This window comes from Diadema setosum, chromosome 10 (assembly GCF_964275005.1).
Source record: "Diadema setosum chromosome 10, eeDiaSeto1, whole genome shotgun sequence".
In the NCBI taxonomy this organism is placed as follows: domain Eukaryota; kingdom Metazoa; phylum Echinodermata; class Echinoidea; order Diadematoida; family Diadematidae; genus Diadema; species Diadema setosum.
This window is the reverse complement of record NC_092694.1, coordinates 17,340,960-17,353,863: the sequence shown is the minus strand read 5'-3', so window position 1 is coordinate 17,353,863 and position 12,904 is coordinate 17,340,960. Positions and strand designations below refer to the sequence as shown.

The 12,904-nt window shown below is 40.4% G+C and overlaps 1 protein-coding gene across 1 annotated transcript; it reads right to left on the bottom strand.

Annotated features, from left to right (window-relative positions):
- Positions 1 to 556: 556 nt before the first annotated feature.
- LOC140234061 (uncharacterized) lies at positions 557 to 8,769 on the bottom strand. Its single transcript, XM_072314140.1, has 2 exons — positions 8,695 to 8,769; positions 557 to 5,021 (listed from the first exon to the last, which is right to left on the bottom strand). Exon 2 carries the CDS (start codon positions 5,003 to 5,005, stop codon positions 3,017 to 3,019), a length of 1,989 nt encoding a protein of 662 aa, XP_072170241.1. The 5' UTR covers positions 5,006 to 5,021; positions 8,695 to 8,769; the 3' UTR covers positions 557 to 3,016.
- Between the last annotated feature and the right edge of the window lie 4,135 nt (positions 8,770 to 12,904).

Below are 12,904 nucleotides of genomic sequence, written 5' to 3'. Positions count from 1 at the left end.
GCGCGTGGCTTGTAAAAGGTATTTTCTTGTTCATCCTCATGCAATATATATATATATATATATATATATATATATATATATATATATATATATATATTATATTATATTATATATATATATAAACATATGTATATATACATTGTATAAATCGTATATTGAATGTATGTATGTGTGTGTATGAGTGTGTAGGTCTACGGATCTATATCTCTCTCTTCGTTTGTTTTATTTTTTTCCAACTTGCCGGTGAGAGCAAATCAGCTCAAATCCTCATTTGCACACTCTCAAAATTTATCAAGTCATACAAACACAATGCTAGGCACATGGACATTGTATGCGACATTGTTTTCACAGACTAACATCTTGGAGTAAAAAGAGAGAGAGAGAAAGAACTAAAGGCAACATACCTCTGGTCTAAAAAGAGGAGGCACAAGTACGGTATATTTGGAAGTTACTACATGTACATGTATTTACTTCTGCATAAACCAATTCCTCTCACTTTTTTCCCCTCCTTATTTCACGTGTATAGAGACATGAAAAACACAATGATTCATTACAATTGCTGTCGTCTCAAGTGCACTTGAATTTTGCTCACTTTGCAACACATGTACACTACTTTACTCTTGACTTTGAAATTATTACAGCGTACAACATTATAGGCAAAAGGGATGGCACAGTGCAATTTCATCGTTAATGGAAAATACAGGTACATGTACATTGTAACGCATCTGTAACTGCTCCTGCGGAAGTGACAAATGGCTATACACTCATGGGGGTAGAGAGCCAAGGCTTTCTTACAGTATTATAAAGTCATTTGGACGATGTAAGCAGCTCCATCAACAGGACCAGAGGGAGGATTTGAATCCTGATGCCTATACACTGAACATGTAATTCAGCGAGTGCATACTTAGTTGCATTGCTTTCGGTTGGAATCCTTTAGGAACTTTGAGCTAAAACATTCATCTTCTACGTATGGCACTATGTGCCTGGTATACCTTTGCTGACTTTTCCCCCCGTGTGTGAGTGGGGCGGAGCCCACTTTCCCGGGTTTACACTCTGCTTTTTGAAATATCTTTTACATGTGTGGGTTATGACTCTCTCACACGGCCCCTCCATTTATGACCTAAGCGATGGACAGGGTGTTCGCCTCTTACTAGAGGAGAAGATATGATATCACTTGACATAATCCAGCCGTAATTTCAGTGGGACACGAACCCGAGCCCCTCAACTTACGGGAAACACCAGGGGCGGATCCAGGAATTCTGTAAAGGGGGAGGGGGGGGGGGGGCGTGACTATTATTTTTGGTGCCACTTCCGGGTTTCATTTCATTTTTTTCTTTTTATTTCTTTTGTTTTTAACGGTAAATAAAGGGGGCGGGGCGTGCGCCTCTTGCGCCCCCCTCTGGATCCGCCACTGAAACACGTTGTCAACTATTAAGCCACCTCCTCTTTGCCTCCTCGTTACGAAATCCCATGACTTTTGGAAGGGTTTGCAAAAGGCATTTTCTGACTAATCTCCTATCATAACTTGATTTAGTCGATAGGATTTGGTGGAGGAACTGGAAATGAGAGCGCCACATGCTACAATGAAATTCAAGACAGGTACAATGTATTGACGACCAAGTAGGACCGTGATTTGCAGTTGATTTGTCACTGGGACAGTCATATTTTTAGGCTTGTAAATATCTACTCCGTTTGGTCGGTCAACTTGCATACATGGTATGTCTTGCAGTGTTTTTTTTTTTTTATTATTATTATTGTCACAAATTTAGTTGGCAAACGAATGTTGCAAACTTATTGCCAGCATTAATACACCTGTACTTGTACAACGTAAATGCATCTTCAAGATTAACATCTGTACTTATATGTATGTATGCATCTGCAAGATAAGAAATCCAATAACTTTTCTCCTTTAAATTGACAACACGTACAATTCATAAACCTCGAGAAAGGAACTTCATTACAAGGAGGATTAAACAAGGTAAATTTACAGGTCGAATTATTTCAATTTTGTTTCTGTTTTGTACTTTCATATACACATAGTGAGAGTCCTGATATAACAAGGAAATTGTCATGGTGTTTAGGTCCGCGTTATAACAAGGTTTCCATGCCTGTACCATAATTTACTCAGTAGGGAGCTTTAGAGTTTCGGGACGCGGACACTCAAAGAGAGAGAGAGAGTGGGAAAAAAAGGTTTTGCGCATGTGCAAAATTACTTGTCAAAATAGATACGCGTCGTCGAAGTTTTCACTACGCATTCTCGACCATTTTTGCCGAATAAGCTCGACGCACTGAAGCAATGCATTGATCACATGGGGGCGCCATTCCACTCTTTACAGGTTACGTCCTTGCGTAATCTGAAGCTTCTTTTCAACTCGTCCCGTGTCGCAAATCTAATGCTCCGTAGTGATACCACACAGGGTGGAGTTTCAATATAATGTCTCTGATATTGAAGGCACTATTTACCTTTTGCAGATGAAACAAAAACACAACGCTAGTGCTTCAAAATACATTTTGTAATTCTTAAATGTGAGTCAGGGATAGAAACAACCAATGTAAAAATTTAATCCTTATAATGTTAAGTATTGCTAAATAATATGAAAAATGTGAACAATAGTTATAATAAAAAAATTTCTAGACTAAACCATCTACAGTTACGTTTTAGTAAGCAAAATTTTGAAGTCTCCTTACATTTTAGGCTTTATGGCAAAACTTTAATGGTAGGACATATAAATAAAAAAAAAAAAACTTTATTGGTAGGATGTTTTGTGATACAACTCACCTATACATACCTGTATGTATCATATGAGACAACTCGAACATTATTTAAATCACTGCTCTACATCAAGCTTCTGCTATGCCTCCTCAAACAACACTTTCTCCAGAGGACTTTAGTAATGAATACTTACTCTGTCAATTTCGACATGTGACTTCAGAATAGTCTAGAGGCTGTTTTTTTTTTTTCACATATAGGTAGATGATAAAGAAGGCAATGAAATTGATCCAAGTCCAAGGTTTGCTACCTTTTTTGGTGACTTTGCTCTCTTTTCTTTTTCTCTGGTGGAGAACTCTTCCTAGGATGGGTCCTCTTCCTCTTTGCTGCTGCTCCAGGATGCACGTACCTGCTGATCTTCAGAGGGGACATGGCAGTCCTTGAGGGGGAAGCTGTTGGTCCACTGGTGGAGGGTGGGAATTTTTCATCTTGTAGAGATTCTTCAGAGGAGGAGCTGATACAATCCCAGTCACTTTCAGCGTCATTGCAATCCTTTTCCCTCTTATTGCTGCCACTCTCGCTTCTGCTGTCATCCTCATTATCATCACAATCTCCATCTTCTTCCTCCTTGCTTTCACACCCATTATCATCCATCTTGGTGATGCTGTTTAGGACATTGTCACCATGAACATTCTCTTTCTCCTCGTATTCGTCGTCTTCATCAGATAGCCAACCCAGAAGGCTGTCATCATCATCATCATCATATTCCTCATCAGATCGATCCTCGTACTCTGCTGCTGTATCCTGCTTCATGACCATGAGCTCCTTGAGAGCTTTCCATGCATTGTACACCAGGTCATGTTGTTCCTTGAATTCTGCCTCGAATCTGGACTCAAAGACAGCCTTTTGCTCCTCAGTCAGAGACTGAGCCTCTTCGAATTGTTTCAGCACATTCTTTGACTCATCTTCGATGCCTTCAAGTTTGTTGTGCTCCCCTTCTACCACAGGCAAGCTATCTTGTCTGACATCTGTGCCTTCTTCAGGAATATCACTGATGACCTCTTCATACATTGCAACCTCGATTTTATTTCCATCTTCATCAAAGCACAATACGTTCAGGTGATGCGATTCACTAACAGTCCTCTGCTGGTTCTGTGAATCTGATGGCCAGACTCCGCTCCTCTCGAAGCCTAACCTGGCATTATTCTCAGATGCAAGATGGGTCCAAACGTTACTGAAGACTGCTGGAAAGGCATACTTGTCCACTTTCATTCCTGGATTTAGGAGTTCAAAGTTCATGGACTCCATTTTCCATTCGTTTGGCAGCTGCTTGGAAAAGCCCCACAGCAGAGGCTCACGGAAGTGACTCGAGGGTGGTGGCATGCAGAAGAGTGTGATTTTTTTGTCTTTGCACAACCTGGATACATACATGTCAACACAGGGCCAGTTGGCCTCAATAAGTAGGACAATATTTTTCCCCGATGGTGCATACTCAAGGAAGTGTTCCCCAATCCAGCTGTAGAACAACTCCACACTCAAGTCACCATTTCTGCTCTTCGTGAAGAAAGTGCCTTCAACCGCCTCATCCTCCAGGGCATCAATATCCTCCGCATCAGACGGGTAGACAATCATTGGTGGCACAAATTTGCCATTTGCTGAGGCTGCGGTGAGTACAGTCAGGTACTGGGATTGCGAGCTAATCTTTTTGCTGAAGCAATACCTCACCACGCTCCGGTGTCCTTCGACTAGGAAGCGATTGGCAGTGCAGGTGAAAATGCACGCTGGATCTTTGACGCCATGCCGCTGGAGGAATCTCTTCAGGCTGGATTCCCACTTGCAGAGTGCAGCATCTGACTTGACTAACTTCTTCCCTCTCTCCAGGACCTGCAAAGTGGCTCTCTTCAGCTTGGAATGGCGATCACAAAAGCGCACCCACCAATCTTTGCCAGGGAGGTTGTTCTCCCCAAATCTCTTCTCCCTCCCACGGTCTTCCTTCTCATCTTTATCGAGAATGGTCTTGACAGTGTACAAGATCTGTGTCCTAATGCACATGTAACCAATGCCTGCCATCTTTACTCCCCATTCTGCCAGGGCTACTTCTTCCTCAGCGGAAAGAATCTGCTTCGGTCCTTTCTTGCACTCCAGAGGACTTTTGCCCTTGACCTTGTCAATCAGCGTAGACTTGGGAATGTTGAATTTCTTGGCAGCTTGCCGTATAGACATCTTCCCTTCTTTGGCTGCATGGTAAGCACGCTCAATGTCATTCTGAGTTGGTTTACGCTTTTTCCGTGGCATTTTCACCCAGACAAACCTGCAGTACACAAAGAAAAATTGAGAGAAAAGTATATTTACAGTTGATTGGACACAAATGTATCTCCTCACGGCAACCTACATATAGGTGCGCCAAGGACTAGAGAGTGGTACGATGAATCATTACAATGGCTCATTATAATGTAAAACCATAATATCTGGGGCATTAAATTTTCAAAAATCAGAGCCAACAGTCTTTTTCGCAGCATGGAATTTTCATGAATTGTTACTGGTGTTCAATGTATATACAAGTAGTGTAAACAAGAACTGTAGTTTTACATGCATGATGACATCAGAATACAAGTAAAAATTTCTGATTTAACAGTAATAAAACAATAAGAAGAGACAAAGAGCAGGCAGACTTGCTAAAAGCTGAACTACTAGGTGTTTCAAAAAACATTTCCCACTTTTGATCATTAATAGTGCAAAAACTATTCATCCGATAAAACTGTCATTTATATGAGTAATAGCTGAATAGTGTACAATTTTGTGGAGGTAATTTGGATGTGAAAGCATGAATCAGTTTCATGAAATCTAAGATTGATTTTGAAGTAAGGTTTCAGATTTTGGTCAAATTTTAACCCTCTGTACAAAAATGAACTTTGCACAGGAACCAATGATGTGTATGTGAGTGTGTGCTGACAATGGCCCTGAACAATGGACATGCCTGAACCACCTGTTGACAGGCGGCAGTCTCGCGCTCCTAGGCACATGAATGCTTAATTAATGATTCATGTGGATTGCCCTGGGTACCTCTAGTCTGAATTCAAGCACGGTAAAGGGTAAAATGCATGCACATGGAAAAAGTAAGCACATGCTTCCATGTGCTCGCAAACACATTTCATTCCAGCTGGCAATCATTTTCAAATTTTGCTTCACCATATCACTAAATCTGGGATATGAATAAGCATAAATGATCTAGAGTTCTTCATTTTCATACAACTGTCTACTAGTAATCTGACAGATTTGTCGCATTTTCGATAAAAAGTGATAATTTTTGGTAAAGAGTTCAGCAGCATTTTTCATTGGGGCGATTTGTTTCACAGTAGATTTATTTAAGGCTCCATATACTGATTTTGATTGATTTTCTTTGCTTCCTGTCACCATGTTTACGACAGAACAGAAGGTATTCATTGTAATTTTGTTTAAATTCAGAAGTAGGGAGAGCACTGTCGCCACTCAACGACAGTATCGGCAGGCGTTTGACTTTACACAGATACTGCCATAGGCTGAATAAAGACTAGTTGTGATAGTGGAATTTCTCATGAATAAATAATGAAGCATTCAAACCCTGGCCATTGTTCAGGACCATTGTCAAGGTGTTAACCACACACTCCCATACACACCCATTGACCCCTGTGCAAAGTGAAAGTTTTGTACAGAGGGTTGAAAATAGGGCAAAATCTGAAACCTAACTGTGAAATTAATCATGGATTTCATGAAACTGATTTATGCTTTCATATTTAAACCACGTCCAACAAAATTGCACACTATTCAGCTATCACTCATATCAATGACAGTGTTATCTGATATATGTGACCCGCTACAAAAAAAGGTCCTAAAGTCGCGAAGCTCGCACACTGCCCAGTCGACTGGTGCGTGCGGGCGGGGTGCGCTATGCTCAGCCGCTTCTCACATCCTGGTCACTGATTGGTTGGTGAGGAGACCGCCGACGCTGATGTGCTTGAATGAACTCTTCGGAGGTTGCTAGGGCTTACCTTCTATTGTCCAGAGGTGAAAACTGACTTGCGTGTCCCTTGATCGCGATTGCGTCAAAAGGAAGACTTTTAGGGCGCTTTTCTCGAAACAGTGATTTTCCAGACGTCTCGACATGCTCTCTTTCAAACATCGATATCTCCGCAGCTGATTATTTTTATATAATGTGTTACCTTATATATCAATTTAAAGCAGAAAAATTAGGGGATTATATCATGCAATTTTCAAATAATCGACCTCGCCCGACTTTAGGATCATTTTGTTGTAGCGGGTCACATATAGTTTATGAATTATTATGAATCAAAAGTGGGAAATGTTTTTTGAAACACCTAACATGTCACATGTGACTCTGTACATGACCCTTTAATTTACCATGAAAAGCATAAAGATGATCTCTGAAATATCAGTAAGTCAGCCTGTCGGAATTTATGTCCTACAGCACATAAATTATACAGAATATATTGTGAGAGACAGAAAGATCCATCTGTCCGGAGGAGTCTTTTTTTTCTTTTAACGTCATCACTCCGTGAAGCAAGACGCAGTCTTCGCGGAACATACAGTATACAGTATACAGTATACTGTATCCCCGACGACCAGATACAGACCGATATTTCGGTCAACTATCCAAACTGCAGTGCATTGCCAGTGTTGGCTTACAGACCCAGCTGATATAACTGAGTATAGTGTTGTCATGGTTGTAAATGAACTGCTTGGCCTTCGAGATCTTCTGGAACGCACCGATTGTCCAAATCATGACATAAGGCCTATGCATACATACATGTAAAAGTATATAAAGCGGTAGCCTGACCAGACCGCTGTGCAAACAGCAGTCTGACATGTACTAGTGTTTAAACGTTGTAAACGACCGTCGCTTTTGATGGCAAGACCACAAAAATGTCTTTTATTTTGTTTGATTTTGACAGTAATACCACCCACCTATATCGTATTTTGTTGATGGTTGAGTTGAATTTGGTGTTTTGTTGGTATCCAAACCTTATTGTTGAATTTTTCGGAGTAGATTGTGCGATGATTCACAAAATCAACGAACTACCACAAACGCTCAACCCGAGGTACCGTGGTAGCATTTTACGTACGCCCGTGCGTTTCTTGTGTTACGTAAGCTTGTCGTCTTCTACGTACATGTACATGTATTTCCGTGCGTGCTGCTCTCATGATTTGACGTCACTTCCGCTCCAACTAGCTCATCCACTTCCGCTCCGACTAGCTACGTTGTAGTATTGAGAGTGATTGCTATTCAATAACACGCAGAAGATGAGGAGTGAAGCAATACGGACGCTTACAGACCTGATTTTAAGGACGGATTTCGGTGGGTTTTTGACGTAATTAAACATGTTAAAAAAAATACGCATACTATTATTGAATGATTATCATAGATTACGGGGATTCCTTATATTTTAGTTTTCCACGATTAAGAAAGATATTCATGAAGGAAACGTACACCCACCGCTGAAAATAACAACGTCTGCGAAGGAGTAGACTAGAGGTGCAGCCGCTGTCGCTTCAGCGGCTGCGTGTAGTTAATAAAGCGGAAGCTACTCTACCACTACTGGGGGTTACATAATTTAATATAATGGCTAAAGCTTGAACTTGTCTCGGCCCTAGTCACCTCCCTATTCCAGGTCCCAGTGGTATCTAACAGTTAGTAACGTATAGACCAAGGAGCTTTGAAGCTACTGTGGTTAGACTTAGGCCTACCCCACCCCGCCGCGTTCACGTTCACGAGATCTAGAGCTATAAACGTTACACACATGAGCATGAATGTGATGACGCGACCGATTATACAGGCAACAAACGACATAACTCGATGCGTGACAACGGCGACCAAAACAATACCCGACTGACGGCAAGTTGAGACAGAAGGATGTCGTAAAGAATTAAAATGACCATACATTCGCAATTCGAACCCCCTGAGAATTCCAAATTGTGTATTAACTTACCTAAACAATGGAAGAAAGATTTTTTTGACACGTTTCTCTCTTCTTTCCTTTCACCAGTGTGTGACCGGAAATACAAGCATGCGCAATAAGGAATATTAGTGGCATGGTGCCATCTACGTTCGAAATTTTACAGTTCTTGAAGTGAGTCACTTGCATAGAGCTACTTGAGACAATATTAAATGGGAGCCAAAACAAGTCGTCATTAAATTTACAACCCACTGAAACAGGGAAAATATCGTGCCGTAAAGCTGATTCTGTATATATGATAGCTTTTTCTATTGGAATTAGCCCGACCTCCAGACGCCGTGCGAAGCACGACGCGAAACTTGTGTACAGCGACAGGGCTGTGTATAGTTAATTAGAGTTATAGGCCTATATACTGTATTGTATAAAGCCTCACACGTCTACGGTGATTTCCACACTGGCAGGGGCGCCGATCCTGGACGGGTCGGAAGGCCGGTGTCACAGTCGATCCGTTCCGGGTTCCGGGGGAACCGATATACCGGCCGAATCCAGTCGATTAGTTCCGCGGAACGAATATACCGCACCATAGGCAGTACGCAGAAACGTTCCGCAACCGCCGATCCTATCCGGGTTGTGCGAGTTTAATTATACATAAATGATTTTTGTAGATCATCTGGTATACTTTCTTTTTTACTTTTTGCCGATGATTCAAATATTTTTTTCTCCCACCAAAATCCAATTACTCTTGTTGATACTGTTAATTCTGAATTAAAAAGAGTGACTCAATGGATAAGAGCCAATAAGTTATCACCGAATCTTCAGAAAACTAACTATATGTTATTCAGTAAGTCTATAGAAGTTTTACGCACAGATATCATCTTTGATGACGTTCACTTAGAGCGTGTATCTCATACAAAGTTTCTCGGTATTACAGTGGACGATAAACTTTCGTGGAAGCCTCATATTATTAATATTAGTAAAATAATTTCGCGTAATATTGGTATTATTAATAGACTTAAATCTCATATCCCGTTGTCTTCTTTGCTGACGTTGTATTTTTCATTAATATTACCTTATTTGAATTATGGAATCTTAGCATGGGGTAGTGCCCATCAAACTTTATTAGATAGATTATTGTTATTACAAAAAAAGGCACTTCGTATCATTTGTGGCGTTTCTCCATGTTCCCATGCAGATCCATTATTTGTTAGATATAAGATATTAAAAATCAAAGATTTGTTTTTCTTTCAGCTGGGTCAGTTTATGTTTAATTATAACACAAATGCACTTCCCAGCATTTTTGATTCAATGTTTCCACGAAATCAATCTTTTCATAATTATCCCACCAGGCGATCAAATGAGTTTCATTTACCCCTTCTGAGAACGTTATTGGCTCAAAATACATTTATATACACTGGCCCTAGATTTTGGAATTCTTTAAGTTGTGATATAAAAAATTCTTTATCTTTGAATTCGTTTAAGCGTAAGTTAAATTTTTTTTTTTGTTGAACTCATATTAAGATATATATACGATTCATTACTTAGCTGGTCTTTACAGCCTAAGGGTTCATCGTCAATCATTGATTTCATCATTGTGTATTTGTACATTATCTTATTTGTATAAACATTGCTCGGCTGATCGAGCTGAAACACCTCAATTCCCTCTTCTGATCCCGATGTTCAGCACCTCAATTCCCTCTTCTGATCCCGATGTTCAGCGTGTTGGCTTTTCCTTTCATTTCCTTTTTCTTTCTCTCCTTTCTTTCCATTATTCTTTTGTGTTTTATTACTGTCATGGTATACCCTACTGTAAAGTCATGTAATGTCCTTGTGTTTCTACTGTCTTGTTCTCTCCTGAAAGTTTAATGTATTCACAAGAATCCTTTGAGTGGTTCACAATTTACAAGCATGCTTTTCAGTGAACCTCTCAGTTCTTTCTCTTTTTTTTCCCTCCAAACATAACTTTGTATTTTGCCGGTATGCATGTATAATTTCGTATTTGTTAACCATTATCTACCATGTAAAGTCGAATACATGCCTATGTTATATCTTCTGATACATCTCGTGTTATGTTTGACGAAAAAGAAAGAAGGAATGAAATACAATGTAAATGAAATGAAAATGAATGAAAATGAAATATGAAGCTCCTTGTATTACAGTAGTTAACATGAATCATGCCGAACATCCCAATTACAGTTACTCATTCGGTTATTCTGTTCAAAATAATTCAAATCAGAGAGAGGTTGGCATGACCAACGTCACATCGTGCAGAACTCTACAGAGCAGAGTTCTGTGACTGTACCATGGCCACCATGACGACGAAAGAGATAAGGGAGGGGGGAAAAAAGGAATCGCTTTGTAGTCCGGGTTTCAAATTGGCAACTTTGTTCGGTTGGCTGGTCAGAGAGATTTGGAGAAGTTCATTGGCTGTAGAGGAAGACTGGAAGAGTACATTTTACTGAAGGGGTGTTTCCCCATTACCACTTTGTATACATTGTACGGTAGAGACCCGGATCGAATCGGCGGTGGGGGATCTTATCGGCGGTGAGGCAAAAATCCCGCCGATTGGATCTGGGGGATCTTATATACTGGCCACAGTCCGCCGATAAGTTCCGGCGGAACTTATCGACTGGCCGGAACGGATCGCCTGTGACACCGGCTCCGGAGGAGGCAGTTGCCCCTCCCCCCCCCCCCCCCCAATAATTCCCCGAGGATATGCGGACATTGCTTTTGGAATGATGAAAAACTGTCCAAATACCTCACCCAAAGTGTGTACCAGATATACCTCCCACACCCTCCCCCGCTCAATCCTTTCCATGACACGTTAAAACTCTTTCAGATTGCATAGATTTCCGAATCATTTCATCATAAGTATATGCACGACACCTGTCACTTCAGTTAAAAAAGATATGAAAATATGAAAAATCCATAATTCATGGAGGATATTTCCTTTCAACACTGCAAAAAGTCCGGTGTTAAATAGTGAACACCGAGCTGGTGTTAAATTTTCGGTGCTCATTTATGGTGTTAAATTAACACCTACGGGTGTCATTTCCAAATTTTAAACTGTTTTTTGAAGAGTTTCTTAGTAACTGCACTTCTTGTTGATTTTTAACTTAAACAAGACGATCAAGAATTTTACATTAAAATAATAGATTTTTGAAAAAATGTGACAATAAATTTACACCAAAGTAACACCAGCTGGTGTGGTCCCTTATTGAAGCTGGACGGGTGTTAAACCATTGATATTAACACCAGCAAATATCAAATCAACACCATGTGGTGTCATTTTTGAATTAACACCAGTACAGTGTCAAAATAACACCAGGTAGGGTGTCAAATTAACACCACGAAGTGTCAGGTGAACACTTTTCAACACCATCACAGTGCATTTTTAACACCTGTGGGTGTGGTCCTTTTTTGAAATTTAATCGATGTTAGATTTAACACCCGTGGTGTTAAATCTAACACCGATGTTTTTACAGTGAATAGTTACCCTTTCCCCGCTTGATGCTTTCCTCCATACACTTTGGATATTGACAATTTCCGAACACCATCACAATGTTTGCGAGATATTCATTTAAGTTTTAATGCAAAAGCTCCATCATATTATGCAGGAGTCCTCCCCGTAGAATATTGGGGTGAGGCATGTGTGTGTGTGTGTGTGTGTGTGTGTGTGTGTGTGTGTGTGTGTGTGTGTGTGTGTGTGTGTGTGTGTGTGTAATATTTGCCCGAAACGCGGAAAATTTTGTTGCTTTTTTTATACAAAATTGCCTTACATGGTATGCGCCAAATCGTTGACCTAAGTTCTTAAAATGAAAAATCTCCCTCTCGTGTATGATTAGGGAGATGCAACACCCCTCCCTACCTCCCCTCACACTTTGGAGATCGAATATCAACAAGTGTGAACCAGATTGGCCTGTCACTTCAATTCGCAACGAATTCAACAATTCTCTCATTGTAGGAGGAGAATATTCTCTTTCAATCTACCCTTCCCCGGCTCGATTCGGCTTATACATATTGGTACATTTCTTTGATTGACAATTTCCCAAATATTCAATCATGTTTAATGTGTAGGGCCTATGCAAGACATTTTCATTTCAATTCATAATGCCAAAGCTCCACCGTATAATCATGGAAGGGGTTACCATGTACCTATACCGCGGAAACATACTATAAGTTCCACACTCTCCGCCCGCCCCACCCCATGCATCTATCATGATAATTATACATGCTTATACACTTT